At 50.0% G+C, this 22,802-nt stretch overlaps 1 protein-coding gene across 1 annotated transcript; it reads right to left on the reverse strand.

Annotated features, from left to right (window-relative positions):
• Window positions 1–1,051: 1,051 nt before the first annotated feature.
• MYO1A (myosin IA) lies at window positions 1,052–20,107 on the reverse strand. The gene is made up of 27 exons (XM_056117592.1): window positions 19,994–20,107; window positions 19,764–19,879; window positions 19,441–19,535; window positions 19,190–19,294; window positions 18,906–18,952; window positions 18,720–18,783; window positions 18,301–18,399; window positions 16,901–17,004; window positions 16,618–16,765; window positions 15,958–16,076; window positions 15,792–15,878; window positions 13,120–13,185; window positions 12,868–12,972; window positions 10,977–11,039; window positions 10,558–10,758; window positions 10,143–10,369; window positions 9,548–9,748; window positions 9,050–9,143; window positions 8,452–8,601; window positions 8,266–8,334; window positions 7,784–7,858; window positions 3,858–3,992; window positions 2,455–2,561; window positions 2,063–2,195; window positions 1,815–1,967; window positions 1,534–1,661; window positions 1,052–1,261 (listed from the first exon to the last, which is right to left on the reverse strand). The coding sequence occupies exons 1-27, from the start codon at window positions 20,105–20,107 to the stop codon at window positions 1,135–1,137; spliced, it is 3,132 nt and encodes a 1,043-aa protein (XP_055973567.1). The 3' UTR covers window positions 1,052–1,134.
• Window positions 20,108–22,802: the final 2,695 nt, after the last annotated feature.

Here is a 22,802-nt window from a genome sequence, read left to right on the forward strand (position 1 = left end):
CTCCACAGAAGCCAGGACAACCGCATGATGTGAGACTGTGGGAAATGGAACAAAAATTTAAAATGACAGTGACACGGGGGGAAAAAAAGTGGTCAGCCAGAGCTTGCCTCTGGCGGGCAGGGCAGGGGTCCCTGTAAGTGACACCAGCTGCAGGCCTCAGCTGTGGGGCGATTAGCTCAGTAACACAGAAAAAATAATGGTGCCAGGAATCAAATTCTAGTTCCCATTACTTGCAGAACCTGAGCACCTGGCCTCTGAGCTTTTTCTCCTGACCTAGGGTTTTGTTTTTTTTTCTTAAGGCACTGTGGTATGCTAGGCTGGAGCAATAGCAGAGCAGGTAGGGCATTTGTCTTGCACGTGGCTGACCCGGGTTCGATTCCTCCACTCCTCTCGGAGAGCTACCGATAATATCCCGCCCACTTGGCAGAGCCTGCCAAGCTCCCTGTGGCATATTCGAGATGCCAAAAACAGTAACAAGAAGTCTCCCAATGGAGATGTTACTGGTGCCTGCTCTAGCAAATCGATGAACAACGGGAGGACAGTGCTACAGTGCAGTTGGCCGCAGCCTTGGCCTACCCCTGTGGTGTATGGAATTGGGGGTGCCCGGATGTGACTAAAAAAAGCCCAAGTGACTCCCTGTCCCAAAGCCCGGGCACAAGGAAATTTCATTTTTCCGGCTTACCTCAGGGCCTCTGTGGAGACAAGATCTCCAGAGGCTCCCAGTTTCTGTGAAGAACCGGATCCCGACTTCTCGGTCAGGGACACATTTAATGAATCAGCGCATTGGCCACCTGAGACCTGAGCCCCAGCCCCGACTGCCCAGTCGCCCAGCCCAGCCCCTCCCTGGCTGACCAGAGCGCAGCTGTTTAAGGAGGCTGGAGACAATTTCCCTGCCTTTCCCTTTCCCTCATTATCCGCCTCCTCCGGCTCCAGAGGGGTGGGGGAGGAACTGCGCGCAGGGCCCCTTCACGCAGAATTCATTTTCGGAAGTCACTTGGTTTATTGAAGGTCAGAGAGGTGTGTCGGGTGGCGGCGGAGGGTGAGAGGAAAACCAGCGTGGCGGAGGGGGCTGGCCAGCCATGGAAGGAAAGGCACTCTTCAGGGGTTCGTGCTGGTCCAGGAGGAAGAAGTCCCTCATGAGACGGTCACTTCCAGACACTGGCTCCCCTTCTTCTTGCAACTGAGCTTGCCGGTTCCGCCCCCAGAAGAGCCCTGGATGACCTTGACAGTCACACGACCCTCCTTGAACCTCACTGTGAAACTAGAGTGGGGGACAAGCCACAGAAGAAACAAAGTTAGTGTTTCCCCTGGCTCCCTGAGGTTCTTAGGGGCGCCCCAGACACCTGCTCCCCTACCACCACCCTCAAGCAGAAGGCCTGAGGCCCCAGAGAACTTGGCAGGGGGAGGACTATAAACGTTCCCCATCCCTGCTCAGACTCCGAATGGCTCACCACACTGATTTCCCCTGATCGCAATAACCAACAGTTTGGTCACCTGCACCCAGCAGTCCCTCACCCCAGCGGGGGGCCTTACTTCTCAGTCACTGTAATAGGCAACTGCTTCTGCGTAGCATCCCGCACAGCCCGAGACATCCTGGTCAGCAGCTCCACCACATGCTCACTGACCAGCAGGAAGTCCCCCTTGGAGCCCACTGAAGAGATCTTAGGAAACAGGGGGAAAGAGGGAGAAGGGATTCATTCACTCCCTCAGGAGAAGCATGAGCAGCATCACGGTGTTGTGACAGGCCAGCCCTGCACTCTGGCCGCAGCCCCCTCAGTGCTGCCCACCCGCGATCCCAGTCTGAGGCCCCCCACCTCACTCAGATGGACGCTGAAAAGCCCATCCTTCAAGCTGGTCACTGACACCCCTGCCACACTGTCCAGTCCAATGACAGTTTTGGTCTGAGATTTCTTGGGGTCTGCGAGAATCACATGGCCCTTGGTGAGGAGGAGAACTCGGGAGGAAGTCTAGGGAGAGAAGAGAGAGAGGTAAGGGAAGGTGGGGATTACCCCTCCACCCCCAGGCTATGCACCAGCCCAGGGGCTCCCAGGCAGGCCTGTACCTTGCCGTTGCCACGATTGATTTTGCTCACAGTCTCTGCCATCAGCACCGGTCCTTCCTCCCCACCTTTCAGCTTCTGCAGCTTGGGGTTCCCCTGCAACCCAATGTAGTCGCCGTGGAATGGGACAGGGACGCTGAGGACACACAGGAGATGTCTTCACCACTGACCTTCAGGGCCACACGCCCTCCTCCAGCAGTGCCCGGCTCCGCCCAGGACCCCCAGCAGTCCTGGGGAGCCTTTCGAAAGGCAAATGCTTCCACTGCTCCTGGACCCCAGTAACTCAGAGCTGCTGAAGCTACCCAGAGGTTCATGTCTCCCAAGCCCCACTCAGCCCCCTGCAGGGCATCTTCTCTTTGCTCCTGCTGGAAACCTGCCTGTCAGGAGGCACTCACCTCGAGGGATACGATGCCTTTTTGCCCTTGAACAGTTCGCTGGCGTAGACCTTCTCCCTCAGGCTCTCTACCTGCTTTGGGGACAGTCGGTCCCGGAATTTCTTGCACTGTAAGGGCAAGGGAGGGAGTCAAGATCATGAAGAGGAGGGGCTGGGGCAAAAGCACAGCGGGTAGGATGTTTGCCTTGCACACGGCCGACCCGGGTTCGATTCCCAGCATCCCATATGGTTCCCTAAGCACCACCAGGAGTAATCCCTGAACATTGCTGGGCGTGACCCAAAAAGCAAAAAGCAAAAAAAAAAAAAAAAAAGATCACGAGGAGGGCGGTCGGAGAGACAGGGAGAAGGCTGAGAGGCGGAGGGAGGGGGGCAGGAACTGGAGGAATAGTAAGGAGGGGATGGAATTGGGGGTGCCAGGAAGGGTCTGGAAACAGACCGCTGTCCCAAACAGATACTCAGGAAGTACTTCCTGCTGATTTCACTCAGGTGAGGGGCCTTAGAATAGTTGAGTTCAATGAGAAGAAAGTTTCCAGTGTGGCTGGGAGAGCAGAGACTGGGGAGTCGCTGCTGAATTGGTCAGAGTTTCAGTTTGGGATGATGAGAAAGTATGATGTAGGATGCCGTGATGGTGGCATGGCCATGGGAATATCTTTACTGCCTCCACATAAACTTTAATCTTTAAGAAAAACAGGGTTACAGCTATCGTACAGTAGGTAGGGCGCTTGCCATGCATGCATCCCTCCTGGGTTTGATTTCTGGCATCCCATAGGGTCCCCTAAGCACCACCAGGTGTAATTCCTGAGTGCAGAGCCAGGGAGAACCCCTGTGTATCACCAGATGTGTCCCCAAAACCAAAACTAAATAAATAAATAAGTTTGGGCCTTGCATGCTGACCAGCTGAGTTTGATCCTCACCACACCGTATGGTTCCCTAAGCCTGCCAGGACTGATTCCTGAGCATAGAGCCAGGAGCAACCCCTGAGCACTTGAGGATGTTCCCCCTCCAAAACAAACAATCAAAAAAAATACCCACAAATTAATATTGTAAATTTTGTTCTGCATATTCTACCACAATAAAAGAAATGGAAGAAAGAGAGACACGGGGGTGGGGGGGAGAGAGGCAGAAAAACAAATATAGGAATAGAAGAGACAGCTCAATGGCTGAGTGCATGTTTTGTTTGCAGGAGGCCCAGGTTTAATGCCCAGGACTGCACGGCCCCCAGAGCACTGCCAGGAACTAACTATCTCCCACTCTCTACACCCCAACTCAGAAGTAGCCACTGCACACCAGTGGGTATGAAATAAAAAGAAGATAAGAGGGAGGCGCTGAAGAAGATCAGCGGGGCTGGGAAAAAGGCAAAGAGAAGAGAGAGGAGAAGGGAGGAAGAGACTCAGGTTCACTCACCTTCCATTGGTGGTAAAGTTTCTGGAGTTCCTCATTCACCACACGGAAGCCCTTGTATGGAGCAGCTGGCCATGTTTTGTCTAAGACTTTGGGGGGCGGCAAACTATCCCTCAACCCCAGTAAGAACTTCTGTGCCTGAGATGGGAGCAGGAGAAAGTGGGGAGAAGTGGACTAATGAGAAGGAACTTGCATCCATAGCCAGCCACTTGAAAGGAGGCAGCACTGCAGCCTCCCACCCCACGCCCAAACGAGAAACAAGGTTAGCTGAGACTGGAAGGGATGCACCTCCAGGAGCTCTGTCAGTGTCAAGTGTCAAGTGGAAGCTGGGCAGTGAGAACAGGAACAGGAGGTTGAAAAGACAGAAATCATTCCTGCCGCTCGGGGGGGACGTGGAAGGAACCAACATGAACACGGGTCTCAGCATTTACGCCTGTGGCTACTTTTTCTTGCAGTTTGCAGGTTGCTACTGTCTGTGTGGGCTGTTGGACAGGTACCCAGTCTCCCTCCTGTCTGATCAGCCAAGCACAGCACCTCGATCTGCCACTCAAAGTCCTCTACTCAGAGCCCTTGTCACATAATTCTGTGAAAACCAACAAGAAAGGATTCCACGTCACATCTCAGCCTCGCCCCGACATTATCACTCTGGGCCTTGTTTCCACTGCTTTCGGCTCAACCCTGCCCACCCAGAGTCCACACATCCTTTGAGATTCCACCCAAATTGTCCCTGCTTCCTTTGGTCTCCAGTTGCCTCATTTTTCTTTTTGTTTCTGTTTGGAGGCCATGCCCAGTGGTGCTCAGGTACTTACTCCTCACTGCACTCTGGGATCACTCACAACTTGGGAGACCATATGGGGTTCTGGGGATGGAACCCCAGCTCACCTGTATGCAAGGCAAGCACCCTGTACCACCACACTGGCTCCTAACTTTTACATTTTTAATATAATTTATTTTCTAGGTTTGAAAGTTCTTAAACTTGCATAAAAGTTTATGAAACATTACAGACACATCTCTCTACTATATACCCCTCACCTATACTCACCAACTATTAATATTAACATCTTGCTTTCTCTCTTTCTCTCTCCCTAACATAGAAACACGGGCATATATAAACATATAAATGCACACAAGTATTTAAGATCTTTGTTACTATGTTATCCTAAAGTAGGTTACAGAAATTATGACATTTCCCCCTAAAATCAAAGCCTGCATCTCCAAAAAATTGGGTCCACCACATGTAAGAAAATAAACGCTAATTCAATAAACTCCTCCAACAGCAATGCAAATTCAAATTCCCCCGCATTACCTTTAAAATTTACCAACTCTTTTTAACTTTGTTTTTATTTTTCCTGTTCCAGGATCCAATCAAGTTTCACCAGGGCATCTAACAGCTTAATCTCCTCCAAATGAAAACCAATTCTCTGAAATTTTTATATCCAAGTGAACACCTTGCACCCTGCTTGTTTATGGAACTGAACTAAAGAAGCTATAGAAAATGACTTGATCTTCAGCACTTCTAATTTTTTTTTGGTGGGGGGTTGGGGCCACAAGCGGAAGTACTCAGGGATTTCTCCTTACTCTGCACTCAGGAATTATTCATGGAGGTATCTGGGGCACCATTTGGGATGCTAAAGATCAAATCCAAATTGGCCACAAGGAAGACAAACACCCCACCCACTGTACTATCGCTCTGGCCCCAAATTTTTGAAATGATTATTTAAAATTTTCTATTAGGATGCTAAGGTTTGGGTTTTTTGGGGGGGGTGCAGGGGAAGGCGCTCAGGGAACACTCTGGTGGTACTCAGGGTACCATATGTGGTGCCAGGGATTGAACCAGGGTCAGTCACATGCAAGGCATGCACCTTATACTCGAACTATCTCTCAGGCCTTTAAGATGCGAAATTTCCAAAAATAAAGGGAGTACATTCATTCTGAGGTTGCCCACATCACAACTTGGAGTGCATTGTCCTTTCTTTTATAGACTTCTCCTCTCTCTCTCCTTCCATGATTATTTTTTATGTTTTGTTTTGTTTTGGGGGCCACACCTGGCAATGCTCAGGGCTTAGTCCTGGCTCTGCACTCAAGGATCACTCCTGGTGGGCTGGAGGTGGTGGTGGGGACCATATGAGATGCCAGGGATTGAACCCGGGTCAGTCGCATGCAGGACAAACATTCTACCTGCTGTACCATCTCACTCACCCCTCCATGTTTCTTAAAGGTAAAGGTAAAGGTAAAGGCCCTCCCGTTGATCGTCGATTTGCTCGAGCGGGCCCAGTAACGTCTCCATTGGAGACTTTGTTGTTACTGTGTCTGGCATATCCAATACTCTCGGTAGCTTGCCAGGCTCTCCGAGAGGGGCGGAGGAATCGAACTCGGGTCGGCCATGTTGGCCGCTTGTAAGGCGAACGCCCTACCCGCTGTGCTATCACTCCAGCCCCATGTTTCTTAAACAAAAATATATTGCTTAAAAAAAAAATCACTAAATAAAATTAATTAAAATGAAAAATCAAAGGGGCTCGGGGGGGGGGGCATGGCCTGGTGGTAGAGCACATGTCTCGCATATATGAGACTCTGGGTTGAATCCCTGGCACCAAATTTTTTTTTTAAACAACAACAAAACACTGGGAAAGTCCATGTTCAGGGACTCCTGTGTACACGATCCTGTTGGGCATGTGATTGACTGCAATACATGACTTGACCTAACAGCTCCTGACTTGACATACAACAGATACTTGATAACATACAGGTGACCCCAAAGGTGAAAACAGAGCTGGTCAAGAGGCAGAGCAAAATCAGATTGTATGTCTGAGGCATGCAGCAAGAGAGCACATAATCCAGGAAGATAGATAGCCTGGAGAGCAGAGAGCAGGTAAAGAAGGGTTCTGGGAAGGTGGACACCCGCTGTCAAAGGGAAGGAAGAGGTCCCACGGGAGGCTCAGGAAGCCAATGGAAAGACCTGGTGATAGGAATGACACAGCACAAAGTGCCCATCCCTTATCCTGGGGGTGGAGAAGGAATGTCGCCTTTTCCATGACAAAGAGGAGCTGCAAGTAAGTGTATGTGAATCCTGTCTGAATGAGCACAGTTAATAAGAGTCCTTATAAGTAATTGCCAAAACCCTAATCAGCACAGGTAAAACAGAACAACCCAGCATCTGTCCAAGATCACTCCCTTCACTCTCTTCTAGAGCCCTTCCAGTCTTCTCTGGCAATGCTGTTCCTTCCCAGTCAGTCTCCCACCCACCCCCACCCACACACAGATATCAGAGATGGGTGTCTCTGGAAATCATCCTTCTCTGTCTCTCTTTTCCTCTTTACCCATCATTTTTGCACCCAAGTCTGGTTATGGCTTCTTGCTGTCCAATATCCTTAGAACTAAGGTAGAGAAGGGGAGAAGGTTCAAAGGAAGACCTCAGTTGAATCGCTGGCAGCATAGAGCCAGGAACAGCCCCTGAGCAGCACTGGGTGGGCCAACACCAGGAAACAAAATATATATGATAATTCTCTGAAAAAATAAGCCCTTCCTGAGGTTTCATTTCTACCTCTGATGGAAGTTCAGAGGAAACAGTGGGAAATAAATATCACATTTTATATTATAAAATATAATAATAATAAATTATAATTATAATATAATATAATCACGGCTGATTTAGCTGCTCCAGTGTTACCCAGCCAGGTCCCTCTCCTCTCAGTCCTACTCAGCATGGACTAATTGTTGGGTGTGTTGGGGTGCCCCTGCTGTCGTGACATTGCTGGTAGTATCCACTTAAGCCCAAATGTTCTCCTGGGCTCTGCCACCTTCTCTTTTGGGGTCGAATTAAGTACATGCAGAGAGAGAGAAAGCTTCCCAAACCCCACATCTCCCTCTTTCAACAAGCCCCTCCCTCCACCACCTCCTCACTTCCGCCCTCAACACACACATTTACTTACCAAGCTACTGTAGATGAAATTTGCCAAGGTGAGGGCTGCCCCTGACCGGAAGTATTTTCGATAATTCTTGCGAGCCTTGGCAGGGGGGAAAAAAAGGGAGTTAAAGGTAGACAGTGAGACCTAGAAGACAAAAGAGGTGCTACTACTTTGAACCTCAGGAAGAAGAGAGGAAGAGGCCGAGCTGAGGCCCTAGTGGAGGGAGGAAGGAACAGCAGATAAAATGCTCAAAGCAGAAGGTAGTGTGAGCGTTGCCTTTCAATGAGGCCCCCAAAGCTCGCCCTCCCTTTGTAAAGGATCTCCCCTTGCAGCCACATCCCAGACACAAACGAACCCTCACATGGAGGTCTGGCTTAGATCAGAGACAGACCTGCTCCCTGCCATTCTTCCCTGCCCCACCACCCAAAAATGAGCACAATGTGGGAAAAAGCCGGTGATGAGAAGGGTCATCAGTGCCGAGAAACATCATCTCCCGTTCCCATTACCTTCCACCCTCTCACAAAGGCCTGGATCAACAATGCCGATGCCCTCATCTTCCCGTAGCGTTTCTTTTGCTGTGGAAACCATGAGCCAGTTAGAAAAGTCCCTCATCCTGAACCATCTCCTCTCCCCCCCGCCCCCAGCCCACCCTGTCAGGCTGAGGGGGCTGGGGCTCTGGAGGGATCTGGTACCATGTTGCCACGAAACCAGGAGGAAATGAGGATTTGACTCTTGCGCATAAGCTGGTAGTGGGTGCGGCAGCGCCAGCCTCGGTAGGTCTTCTGGATGAGTGTGGCCAGCTGCTGGAGTCTGAGGCGCCTCTTCTCCTCCAGGTAGAAAAGCTGTACCGAGGCGGGAGAAGGGTGCGAGATGGGCACCTGAGATGGCACTGGGGAAGCAGTGCTCTCTCCTCCCACCGCCCTCTGCACCAGAACTTCCCAGCTAGGGTGCTGTTCATTCCTCTGCCCTTCTGCCCAGTCCTCAGTGCATTTGGTTTATTTCCTCCCCAGCCAGCTCCAAGCAGCTGCTGTCAGCCCCAAGCGAGCCTTCAGAATCCCAGCAATGGGATCAGCCCTACTTATCCCCCTCAGTGGGGGTACTAGCACCCCTAGATCCTAAGGTTCAAATCAGGGTGGTACCCAAGAACTCAACTGCCAGAGATGAAATCCCTGCAGATGGACTTCCTTATCTGCCAGCCATTCCAGGCAGTCACTGTTCCTATCCCCTCCAACCCCCCGCAACTCTTCCACTCCCCTCACCCACACAACACAAGGACACCCTCCAACTCACAGTTTTGGGGCTTCTAATGAAGATCTTTGTGTTCCCAAAGGCCCTGTCATCTGAGGATATGTTCAGCTCCTCCAGGATCTTCTCAACTCCCTCCCTATGGGAGCAGAAGGAAGCTGCCTATGGATGGCCATCCTGTGGGAGGGGACCCCTCGGCCTTGCCCCAATCCCCTCCCCCCCACCAACACACTGCAGAGCCTCTGGTTTTTTGGATTTTGCTTTTGTTGTTAATATTTTTGGTTTGGGGGCCATACTGGCTGTTCTCGGGGCTGACTCCTGGCTCTACACTTAGGGCTATCACTCCTGGTCTAGGATCAAACCCGGGTTGGCCACATGCAAGGCAAGCACCCTGCCCGCTATACTCTGGCTCCAGAGCCTCTAAACAGGAATGATTCGAGTCTTGCTCCCAAGTGCACTAGCACAGAGGGGCATGGTGCTTCCTCCTCCCCTGCTACTCATCACCACCCTGCCCTGCTCCCCAGTCACCCCACTGAGTCTTACCGGTCTCCTCCATTCCAGTGAGGCCATGTGCTCCTGCCCAGCAGGCGATACCTTTCCAGGAAGGGCGCGTAGGCCTGGCGGAAGGCATAGCCGGCCCGCCGCACCCGCACATTCTCCAGCAGCCCCAGGTAGCGCGCCTGCACGGCCACCAGCTCTGAGGAGAACAGGCGGTGCTGCTGCTGCTCATTGGGCTTGAGGCATCTAGCAGGAGACAGGCACAGAGGTGAGGGGCCTCCCATCTGCAGCGTGCTCACCTGGCCCTCTGCACCCCATTCACACACCTCCCCCTTTCTGAGATGTCTCTGAAGAAGGAGACGCACTGGCCTTCCCAGGCCCCTCCACCATAGCATGGTCGCTACTGACGCCTGATGCCCTCCCCACACCAACTCCCAGGCTGTATCTGCCTCTGTGTTCCATGAGGAAAGGCCTTTCTACATGTTCCCAGGGGATGCTGCTATTCAGGATCCCGCCCCCACACCTCGTCACACAGACCCTGTTCCCGAGACACTGTCCCCTCATGGACCTGTTCAATGGGGTATGGACACGGAACCAGCTATCAGCTAGGGGGCACTTCGCTATGTGCTTTGCACGTCACCTGATGTAGTTGGGGTTCTTGGAATACAGGTTCTTCATGAGTACGGCCACAGAATTCTTGAACTGGGTCCCCGCAGTGAGAGGGCGTTTGAGAGATGCCTGTTTGGGGTCACCCTCAGGGAACAAGGACCGAAGGAGGGGGTGTCGGGCCTTCCACATGGCCTGGGACAGGTCCCGGAAGAGTAGGTCATTATTTTTGTCAATGAAGCTGCTCACGTCGTATGTCACCTGGAGAGGAGCAGTTGTTGGTTTTGAGAGCCCAGATCCCTGTCCTGCCCTTGACCGTTGGGGTCTCTGTCTCCTTGGGAAGTATTTCTGCCTCTCGTTGTCCCCCCCAGTTCTGACTCTAAAGCTCCAGCTGGCTCCCAGGCTTCACCCGAGTCTTCACATGAGCACCCGCTCACCCACGCGCTCACCTTGCCTGCGTAGTGGCTGATGCGGAAAGAGTTGAGGCCCAAGGAGTGGTCGTACACGCGCTTCTCATTCTGCGTGACTTTGCTCTCATAGTGACTATGCTTGGCGAAGAGATGGTTCAGCTTGGCCAGAAAGGTGGAGTCGCTGACCACTCCAGGCCGCAGGCACTCCTCATCCAGCATGGCCAGGATGCCTTGCTGATGCTGGAAGGGGAGGAAATAATCAGCTCAGCCCAGCCCTGTCCTCCCAGATGGGCTCCCCCATTCTGCCTCCCCTCTGCCCCTTTGCCTCCTTCACTGTCCAAAGGGTTTGGGTTCAGATTAGTGGGGGGCAGGGGAGGGAATGGAGTGGAGGGTACTTGGCTCTGTGCAGCTGGAGAGTGTGGAAGGGAAAGTCCCAGGAATATGAGAAGGAAACTCACATGCTCAATGAGATTACAGATAATGCCATTATCAAAGTAGTCCACCTTTGTCCATGGTATGCCCTGGCAAGGAGAGACATAAAAAATTATGAGAGAGCAGGTCGAAGTCAAGTTTCCAAAGATTTCCCCAGATCAGAGTCCTTTCTTACTAACCCCCGGAAAGGCCTGTCAGAAATTCCTGCACTTAGGGGGGCTGGAGCGATAGCACAGCGGGTAGAGCGTCTGCCTTGCAGTCTGGTTTGATTCCCAGCATCCCATATGGTTCCCAGAGCACCACCAGGGGTAATTCCTGAGTGCAGACCCAGGAGTAACCCCTTTGCAATCCCAGGTGTGATCCAAAAGCAAAAAAAAAAATAAAATAAAAAGAAAGAAAAGAAAGAAATTTCTGCACTCAGGAGCCAGAGATAGCACAACCAGTAGGGCATTTGCCTTGCAGACGGTTAACCTGGTTCAATCCCAGCATCCCATTATCATTCCCAAGCCCTGACAGGAGTGACTCCTGAGTGCAGAGCCAGGAGCAACCCCTGAGCATCACAGGGTGTGGTTCAAAAGCAAAAAAGAAAAGAAAAAAAGATCCCTGGTTGGGTTTTTGTTTCTGTTTCCATCCCCCTACCCAAATGTTGTGGAAAATTTGGGAGGTGACAGGACAGACACCTGGGAGGCCTCAGAGCTCAGATGTTGCTGTAGGGGGGAGGGGAAAGGGACCATGTTGGGGAATGATTGATAGAGGGACAACCCCATCATGGGAGTGGAGTAGGAGAAGAGACTGGTGATAAATGGTGACACTGTTCTGGCTGCAAAATATAGAACCAGTGCACAGGTGAGCTGGTCACAAAACAACAAAGCTAATGTGATACACCTTCAAGGAAAGATGCTAGTGACTTTCGGGCCTGATGGTGATCCCAGGGCCTGGAGGACTTGTTCTAACAGACTGCAGGTTGCTGGGTCTCAGTGCCAGAGTTTCTGAATAGGGCCTGGCACAGGGCCCGATAATTTGCCTTTCTAACATGTTCCCAGGGGATGCTGCTATGCAGGATTCCTCCTCTTTCATAAAATTTTTAATTATTTTGAAGGGTGGGAGCAAAGCAAACCTTTCTCTACACACTTTTCTAGAACACTGAGGCCTAGAAATGTAAATGTATGGTCTGTTAAATAATTTTTAAAACAAATCATGCAAAACAACGTTAATTAAAAAAAAACAACTTTTCTTCACACTGTGACCCAAAAGCCTGAGGTGCTGCCACAACAAATTCTTGAGAGCTCACAGGAAGTTTTCATCCCTGGGAAAGTGTCCGTGAGTGAGATGCCCCCAATCATACTTCTGGGGAGTGCGGCTCATGCACTTAGTTTTCCTAACACCCAGTCACAGAACATGGGGCTTTTCACCAACTGAGGAAGAAGTGTGGAAATATTGAGCCAAAGGGCACTTCTGGAGAGAAAGTCTAGGGGGCTCAGGAGGGGGTGGTGAGATCAGGGCCTGGAAGATACAAAGAGCTCTGAGACATGAGAAGACAGCACAGGGAGGGATGTGGTCAGGTGCCAAGCCCAGGAGAAATGTCCCTTCTAAGTTTGGCCCACAGTCTGCCATAGGCCAAACACAGTTGTCATTTCACGCTTGTCAAGATTCTCCCCCGCACACACACCCTTCCATCAATCTGTCTCCTTCTTTGCCTGGTCTGCAATGGGAAGATGAAGAACTAAAGGATGGAGACCAGGGAAAAAAACAAGGGCTTCTTGCTAATGCTGGGACATTCATCTGTGCCAGGGAAACTTCTGTCCTTTGTGTTCCCATCCCAGGGGGCTACTGGGAGCAAACTGTGACCCAGGAGGAAGAAGGAGCATGTGCCTAGAACCCGTTCAAGCACAGGTGAAGGGTGAGGGCTTGCTTTACCTCTCTCTTATACTCCTCCTGCTCCTCTTTCAGGGTCATCTCTATGAACACCTGCTGGAGTTTCTCGTTGCAATAGTTGATCACAAATTGCTCGAAGCTATTAGTCTGAGGGAGGGTACACAGATCAAAGAGAGAAACCATTCACTCCCAAAGCCCCTCTCATCCCTATCTCCCCTTTCTTATACCCCCATTTGAGTCACTTCACCCCTAACCCTAGGGAAGGAAAAGAATGCGGTTGGGAGAAGCTCTCACCTCCAAGATTTCAAAGCCGTAGATATCCAGGACCCCCATTACCTTCTTCTTTTCCTCAGTCTTCACCTAAAGAGAAGGAATAGATGGATCCAGGGTACGCCTGCCATACACACTAGCTCAGACCCTTCTGGGAAAGATATAGTATGAGCAGAGGACAAATAGTACTAGGGTGAACTTGACCAGGCTGGAAAGGAACTAACTGTGATTTTTATTCTCCTTCCTTATGCTGGAGAACAAGCAAAAGAGGAGGAAGCGGGTGGGGAATAGAAATCAATTCTAGGATTCCAGTGAGTCTGTGCTATGAGGAAGAGACGTGAAAAGCCTCTCAACAAATAATCATCCTTATACTAGTAGAGCAGCTTATATAAAATTTTATGTCCTTATTACATTAATTCTTACTCTAATCCTATAAGGTGTGATTATTTCCATTTTCAGATTTTAGAAAAATCAAATTTTACCCACCCCTAGATTCAAATCCAATTTCACCCTGCTGCCTTCCAGTAAAATGGCTTCCAAATTGGTGGCATTTTCACGTACGTGATTTTAGAATGATAGCTCTATCTTGATCTAATTCACATGCCATAAAATATCTCTTTAAAGGTGCTCAGTGGTTCTTTTAGTATATCCAAAAGGTGTACAACCATCACTATGACCTAATGCCAAAGCATTTTTGTCATTTCAAAAAGAAGCCAGTTCCTGCATCCATCATTATTAAGAGTTTCTTTTCCCTCCAACCCCCTCCAATCCCAGGCCAACTTTGTAACTCTATAGCCTGGTCTGGAAATTTCAAATGCATGGAGTCAATCAATTTGTGATTAATGATTCCAAGCATCTCCATAATGAAGGATTAACATATCCCTTCAATACCTGGCTTCTTTTACTCAATATTTTCAAAGTTCATCCATGTTGAGTATTATTATTATTTTTTTTTGCTTCCTGGGTCACACCCAGCAATGTTCAGGGGTTACTCCCGGCTCGGACTCAGAAATTACTTGTGGCGGTGCTTGAGGAACCATATGGGATGCCAGAGATTGAACCCGGGTCAGTCATTGTGCAAGGCAAATGCCCTACCTGCTGTACTATTGCTCTGGCCCTTCATTTCTCTTTATGGCCAAATAATAACCTATTGCATTCTGTTTACACATTCATGAGTGATGGACATTCAGACTGCTTCCACTTTGGGGCATTATGAGTAGTAACAGCCTCTTTAAACATTCGTTGTTTGTTGGGTTGTTGTTGTTGTTGTTGTTGTTGTTGTTGTTGTTGTTGTGCCAGCCCAGGTAATGCTCAAAGGTTACTCTGCAGTCAGGAATCACTCCTATCAGTGCTCAGGGGATGATATGGGGTGCCAGAGATCAAACCCAGGTCAGCCATGTGCAAGGCGAATGTACTATCGCTCCAGCCCCACATTTTTGGACCTTCCAAGCAGTACTTAGTGAGTACAGGTCCCTGCTGGCCCAGCTGGTGGTTCAATGCTTGGCCTGAGGATGTGGTACTACTCAGGTGCTGCAGTGCCCAGGGCCACTGGGGTTAGACTCCTTGGGAGGCCCTGTGAAGTCTTGAATCTAGGTTGTGTACCTTGCCTGACTGCACTTATCTCCTAGCACTCTTGTATTGGTTTTGATATTCTGGATATATACCTAAGAGTGAATTCTTCAATTAAATGGTAACTGTGTACTTAATTCCACCTGAGCATCACTAAACTCTGTGAATAAGGGAGGATTTATGTTCCAATTTTGAAATGGGAACCTAAGATGCTGATCTGTTTAAGTGGGATCCAGGGACATGCTTCAGTGGTAGAGCATGTCTGCCTTGCAGGTGTGAAACCACAGGTTCAATTCTCTGACTTGGCCCAAGTCACCAAGTGTGAATTCCACAGCATTGTTCTGGTCATGTCCAGCCCCCGTGTCCCATCTCTGGCACAACACAATCAAGTGGGCAACCCTCAGGTATCTCAGCAGCATTAAAAACAATAAACTAAAGTGTGTGTGTGTGTGTTTGTGTGTGTGTGTGTGTTGGTGCTACCACTGAGCAACATCCCCAACCCCACTGCAACAACAATAAAAAGAAGAAAAGGGATAAAAACAATGTTTTAAAAAATATTTGTCGAAACTGGAGCAATAGTGCAGAAAGTAAAGTGCTTGCCTTGCATATGACTGACCTGGGTTCAATACCAGCCATCCCATATGGCCCTCCAAGCACCCCAGGAGGAATTCCTAAGTAGAGGGCCAGGAGTAACCCCAGAGCATCTCTGTGTGTGGTCCAAAAATATACAATTTGTGAAATTGAAAGGCCACATAGTCACTTTATTTGTATCCAAATAGTTGAATTCAAAAACAGTAACATTTCCACCAAAACATTGTTGGGGGGAGAGAGATAATAGGGTGCTTGCCTTACAAACAGCCCACTCGATTTTAATCCCTGTCATCCCATATGGTCCCCTGAGCACCACTAGGAATTATCCCTAAGCACAGAGATAGGAGTAAGTCCTGAGCACAACCAGGTGAGGCCAGAAAGAAAGCAAACAACAAAAACTCCACACTATTGCAAAGAACTGTACCTGATGCTTCATCCTCCTGAGCTTATCTCAGAACCCAAAGAATGGGGCGAGGGACCAGAGCAAGAAAGGTAAGGGAGGCAGATGATATGGAGAGAAGAAGGCAGTTTCTCACCTTGATGCTTTCATTGATTCGATTCACTATCCAGTTGAAAAGGCGACTGTAGATGTTCTTTGCCAGAGCATCCCGAGCATACTGAGCCTGCAGGACCAGGTCAAGCTGGTCAGTGCTGAGACCAACAAACATACTCCAAGGCAGACCCTTTCCTGGGATCCCTTACCTGGATGACATTCAGAGTAGAGACCACCTGTTCTTTAGCTGCTTTCATGGTCCTTGAGCACAAAGCTTTCTCAATCACATCTGAGTTCAAACCTACTAGTTCTCCAATCTCCTGAATACCTGGTAATGGGGAAATAGAACGTGACTTATAAGCAAGATCTCTCTCTCTCTCTCTCCCCCTCTCTCCTCTCTCCCCTCTCTCCTCTCTCCCCTCTCTCCTCTCTCTCCCCCTCTCTCCTCTCTCTCCCCCTCTCTCTCCCTCTCCCCTCTCTCCTCTCCTCCCCCACCACCTCTCTCTCCCTTGCATCTCCTCCACAGCCTGATACTGGTCCTGGCACAGAAGGAAATTCTGCAAGGGAGTGAGAGAAAAGGGAGATCTGGGATTTTTAGATGCATTATCTACTTTACGGAAGAATCTTAGGAAACAGGCGTGATTGTTTCATGTTGTAAGGAATTCACTGAGATGCCAAGAAGTTCCGGAATCTAGACCTCTCAAAATTGAAAACTTCATTCCAAGACTGGGAATTCCCAGGGAATGTGTTTTAGGAACTCAAGAGCAAACAGATTCTGGAGAGGGTGGAAAGGGTGAAAGAACAGAGGTTGCGGGAGACTCCAGGTGCCAGATTTGGGGGAGGGGGGTGTTCAGCAGGGTGATACAGACCTTTGCCATTAGAGATGCCACTTGCTGAGATTCCATTGGCTTGGAACTCCCCCACCAGTTCCACATTCCCCAGTTTCAACACCACAGCTGTCACCTCCAGCACCCAGCGGATTTCCTCCTCTGTGAACCCAATCACGGCCATCGCATCCTTAAGAGAGAGCAGAAATCAAACACTGAACTGCAGGGGCCAGTTCAACCCCCCTTTTCTCCAAGCCAAAACCTGTGCTGGGTCGGGGGTGTGTGTGGCCTGAAGACTCAAGCCCATGTGCCCGCTGGTACCCACCTTCACAGCCTTAAAGTTGGAGGCATCATCCATGCCAGCCACTGTTGACACTTCCTGGTTCAGATAGGTGTAGCCACGTATGTCCTGCTCCAGCTTCAGGGCCTCTGTGAGGGCCAGTGTGAGGGGAAGATTGTTGAGGTGTGAGTAACCTGGATTCACAGCCTTCTAAGGCCTTGCCCTAGGTTGGTGCTTTTGTTTTCTCAAAGGAGTTTTTTGTTTGCTTTTATTTTTTTCTTTTTCACAACCCCTCCCCCCCCATATCAAGTAACCGAAAGCCAAGGGACAGTTACTTGAGGGCTAGACCCCACAGTGTCCATAGCTAGAGTAGGGAGTTGAGAGGCCAACTCTGGCAGGACCTGAAGTCCCACAAGCCCCTGCAACGCTACCAGAGCTACCAGGGCCAGTCCAGCACTTCATGGGACTATTCCTAGTCTGAGTCCATGAGCTACACACCTCAATCCTAACAATCACCAGCACGGGCTTATTTTTTTTTTTCTTTTTCTTCTGGTCCTCAGGATTCAAACCAGGGCCTCACACATGCAAGGCAAATGCTCTACCTCTGAGTCACGTGCCTGCCCTTCACAGAACAGTTGACACTCATGTTGCTAATGTTGTAAGGTATTTATTTACGTATCTGTAATCCCAGGAATCCTAGAAGGTGAAGTTCTTTGAGAACAAGACTGTCTTAATCGTTGTTGTATCCCTAAGGCTAACATGTGCTAAGTGATAGTAGGCATTCAACCTATGAATGGAGCTGCCATTAAACTACGTAAGAAGGGGGTCTTAGAGATGGTATAGAAGTTAAGCTACATGCCTTCAATGTGGCCAACCCCATTTTTATCCCTGGCACTGCATTGTCCCCCAAACATCACTAGATACATTTCTGGAGGTTCCTGAGCACCACTAGGGTGGCCAGGTGATCCCCAACACCACAGGGCTTGAACAGAACTGCATCTTCAAGTCCTCACATCAGAAAGCTGCCTCAGTTGGCCAAGAATCACTGGGAGAGGCCCCAACGCCTCCTGAGCACTGGGGGCAAGGGGCTAAAAAAAATTAAAAGGGGAAAAAACTATGAAGAATAATTGAAATTTAGGCAAATGCAGACCCAGGGCAACTTCAAGTAGAGCTCTGAAAGTTCTTGAAAACTTGTAACTTCCTACCCAATCTCCTGCTGAACTACTGATAAAGTTTCTTCAATTAAAAATTAGGGAGTATATGTAAACGAGGATTCCATTTTTAAGGCAGCTTGAAAAAAGAGGAGCATAAGCAGGGCATAACATAACAGGAATGAAGAGGAAAACAAAATTAATTTGGGCAAAGAGAAACTCAGGAGTCAAGAGGGAACCTAGGGTGTGAGGGATTGAATGGAGGTTCTACCATGTGTCTTGACAAGCACGTACTTAGCAGTTGTGCGTCAGCTCCAGCCAGTATCTGATAGAAGATGTGGAAGTTCCTTTCTCCTTTGAGCTGCTTCACCACTCGGGATTTCTCAAGCAGATCTAGCAGATTAAAAAATTTCATCCCAACAGGGCTAGAAACATACCTTAGTGATAGAGAGCTTGTTTTGCTTGCATGAGGCCTGGGGTGTAATCTCCCAGGAATTCCATCCCCCCAAGAAAAAGAAAAGAATGTCTGGAGGACTTGGGGGATACTGCCACGTCACTCTAACCTCTAACCCCCTTCCTCCCAGGTATCCCTCAAGGGTGGGAAGTCTGGAAAGCAAATATTCCTTCTTCCCACAACAGCAGATTGACACAAAGATACTCAATATGGGGTGGGTAGAGCAGAGGGGTGGCATGCAGAACGAGGAGACACATACAGTTTGTGATGACACCACCGAGGGGAGATCCCTTGAAGTCAAATTCGATATCCATATACTTTCCCTTCAGAGACCAGAGAGAGACACTTTTCTTCCTCCTCTTCTCAGGAGGCATGGCAGGGGGTGGGGGGTGCCCTCTTCAGGCCCCACACCCCCTCCTCCCAGGCTAGGGAGAGATTTACTCACAAATCGAGAGGAATTGTTGTTGCGGATGGTCTTGGCATTACCAAAAGCTGCAGAAATAAGAAAGGGGATGTGAAGTGGTGAGAGAAGAGGGAGTCCAAAAAAGAGTGTGTGTGTGTGTGGGGGGGGGGGGGGGGTTGCGGGTTTGGGTCTACAGTCACTGTGCCCACCTCTGAGTCCTCAGGTAAGAGGTGCAGTGGGTGTTTGGAACTCTGGGAAGGGGATTAGGGTTGAGGTTCTGAGGGGCAGTGGGTAGGGTTGGAGAGTGCAGAAACACCAATCCTCACCCTCCAGCACCGGGTTTGACTGCAGCAGTTGCTCCTTCACAGAATTCACCTGCTCCCCTTTCTCACAGACGGCCGCCACATAAGACATCACCAGCTTACTAGCCTCTGTGACAAAGAAATCCTCCCATGAGACCCCAGCACCTGAGTACCACTTAGCTCAGTATCTCAAATCCCTCCAAGTCAGGAGACCTGGGAAAGAACTCCTGAGAGCAGGACCAGCAGGGAGTTCCAGCAATAGCCAGGCACCTCACCTGTCTTCCCGGCTCCACTCTCGCCTGTGATGAGGATGCATTGGTCTCGGTCCCGATCCCTCAGTGACTGATAGGCCATATTTGCCAACGCATAGCTTGTAGGAAGCAAAGAAGTGAAGAATCAAGCGGGGTCAATATTAGACACTTTGTGTCACTCAATCCCTATATTCATCCACACTTCCAAGAGAACAGACTGCAGTCGAGGCAGCCAGTGAGGGGTAAAGGAGGAAGTAGGAGCTGAAGAACCTCCTTCCAAGGAAAGAAAAGAGGAAACAAGATGTCTCAACATCCAAAGCTAGTCCTCCCAGCATCCCTCTACTCACATATGGGGTTTTTGCTCATAGAAGGTATAGTCCCGGTACTTGACAATGAACTCTGGGCCATAGATGGGCAGCTGTTGGTAGGGATTCACGGAGATAAGCACATTCCCGATGTAAGTCTGGAGGGAGGAAAGAAGGGAGGAAAGAAGGAGCCTGAGCGGGGTGGGGGCTGGGGAGAGCAGGAGCACACTGACCCACACACCCACGGCCAAGGGCCACCCTGGAGCACTCACGTAAATCTCCTTGCTCTCATAGCGCAGCTTGAGGTTCTTGAGCAGAGACTCTTCCGCCAGGGGTTCCAGAAGGACAAGGTCCTCCACCCCCACAGAACGTTCCAGGAGACTCATGTTCAGAGGCAACAAAGATGCTAAGAATAAGGGGTGAGGGGGTGTGCTGGTGACTGTTCCACTTTAGGGGCCAGAAACTGAGGGGAGACAGGCAGAAAGACCTTGACACCTTCCTGTCCTTGTCATCCAGGCCTCTGGAGTAGCCTCCTCCTGCCCAGGAGAAGCTCGGAACTAGCCCAGTTCGCTAGGGAGACGGGACACGCAGAAGGAGGCAGAGAACCCTCTGCTCCTGGTTGGGGGGTGGGACGGGAACAGGACCACTGCCTCTGACAAGAGGTAAAAAAGATGCCCAGGTGTCCTTGCAGGAGAGAGAGAGGAGCGGGTCAGCAATGTTTGCCCGCAGTTTTCCTGCCCACCTCTCACAGCCCCAGACTCAGTTACTGCCCATCCACAGCTAGAGTAAACGTTCCTCTTCCCTCTTATCAATCAGTGAGATTCATTTCTCCAAATGGGGACTGGGTCAGGCGAGTTCAGAAATACAGGCATTCCCTCCACAAAAGAATGGGAGCATCTTATAGAAAATGATGGCTGGAGCCAAAGCAATAGTAGAGCAAGTAGGGCATTTGTCTTACATATGGCTGACCTGGGTTCCATCCCCAGTATCCCACATGGTCCCCTGAGCACCGCCAGGAATGATTCCTGAGTGCATGCAGAGCCAGGAGCAATCCCTGAGCACTACTAGGTATGCCTTCCCTCCCCCAGAAAGGAAAGAAAATTAGAGCAAGGCTCCTTTCCCCAGAAAACAAGTAGCAACCAAGATCTTAGGCTGGGCCTACACATCTATTCCCGTTTTTCTCTCTCATTTTTACACCCATTCTCATAAACTGACATGGACTCTGGCCCAGAGAGACACACCCAGCTCTTTAGTCACTGGTGGGAAAGGACAGGGAGAGCAGGGCTGCAGGAGCAGGGAGTGTGGTAGGGCTGGGTCTCCATGCAGCCGACGCATGGCAGGTGAGGCCAGGAGGAAGCCAGCCTCCCTTAGTCTCTCCTGGGGGAGAGTGAAGGTGAGGTGGCCCCAACAGAATTGCTAGTACAATGGTCGCAGCCCCGCCCTGCCAGGAGCGCAAGAGCCAGATCCTCCTCCTCTCCTGCAAACAACGTGGGGCATGAGGGGGACAGGAGTAGAAGGCTGGGCAGGAAGGGGCTACCAGCTTCCTGATTTTCCCTTCATTCAGCTTTCCCCAAATCCCAGGAAATGAGAGTATTTGTCAGTTCCTGGAAGGCTCCAACTGAGAGAGCATTAAGAAGGATGATGACAGCAGTATCCAGCAGGCTCACCACAATCTGCCAGGGTTTGAACACTTTACAGACACCCACTCGCTGCAAATTCCAGGGGGTACAATCATTATCCAACACCTTCTATGTTTTTTAAAGTAACTTGGCAGGGGAGGGTGAGAAGCAGAAGCAAGGTGAGGAGAAGGCATTTTCTTTGGATTTGGATCAGGAAAGAGTGGGAATGTGATTGGAAGCAAGGTAGGGGGAAAAGGAGGTTGGCCCCAGGTAGAACACCCTAAAATGTGAAAAGAGCAACCATGGTTAGGTCAAGGTAGGACTTACCCAACACTGGAACTAGCGTATGACTTCAGCGTCCCTTGAAGAGAGATGGATGAAATTGCAATTTGACCAGAAGGGGAGATGGGGTCCCAGGCCCCAAGGGTGCTGAGTGTAGGAGTTAGGGGGAACTGTCCATGGTATTGGGAGCCAGCAAAGAGGCTGCTCTCCTCTTGCCAGTGGCCTCTCTTCTGACCTCCCTCTGAGCTGCTTTCTCCAGCGTGGGCTCCCTGTGCCAGTCAAGCCAGGAAAGGCCAGAGACAGCTGCTCAGCACAAAGTCCGAGGCTGTTCCTGCCGAGGGTGTGGCTCACTTAACTCTTCCTGGGTCAGCAGCTTCAGAGACAGACACTGTCCCATCACCAGGAGCCTCCTCTCAGTGGAAAAGTATTTGACTGGTCTAAGTTGAGGGGCTTAAGTAGAATTCTTGCTCCATCCCCCTCCCCCCCCAAAAAAAGAAACTTGGATATGACAATAGGAGTGGAATTTACAGCCAAATAAAAGCCAGAAATTTGCTCCAAGAGGAAAAGAAGCTGGGGTATCCTCCTAGCACAGAAATGGAAACTCCCCCAGCCCTTACTTAGTAGAAGTTGAAGAGATTCATGATTATAACTATGAAAATTAAGCAGGTCAAATTCCCAAAGTTCTCTCCACTTTCTTTCTCATAAATCTGACCCTGTTTGATCTTTGGCCTGTCTACTTGAAGTTAGTACTAGCATCCGGCATTTGTGTGGACCTCGGTTTCATTGACCTCCCACCCAATCCTATCACTGAACCACACTGCCCTCAGAGGAGACTGCGCATATGCTCACTCTACTAAAAAGCAAAGCTGGAAGAACGTTCAGATAAGGTTCTGAGAGGTTGTAAAAGGGCCCAGAGTTCCACACAATCCATGGCAGAAGTGAGAACAGAATGCGATCCTCCATCACCCAAAGGTTCCAACCCAACTACCACTTAATCTTCAGCACAAGCACTCTAAGAAAGCACCTGAGAGGCTTTCCTAGGCACTAGCCCTGCCTCCAATAGGTGAAAAGCTTGTAAAATCCTATTTTCCAGGAAAATTCCTAAACAGCTCCTTCTGCCCACCATCCCCTCTCCCAGGCATGTGCATACAGAGAATTAGGTAATCATAGCCACTTAGCT

The sequence above is a fragment of the Sorex fumeus genome, unplaced genomic scaffold, assembly GCF_029834395.1.
Source record: "Sorex fumeus unplaced genomic scaffold, SorFum_2.1 ptg000035l, whole genome shotgun sequence".
NCBI classification, from domain to species: domain Eukaryota; kingdom Metazoa; phylum Chordata; class Mammalia; order Eulipotyphla; family Soricidae; genus Sorex; species Sorex fumeus.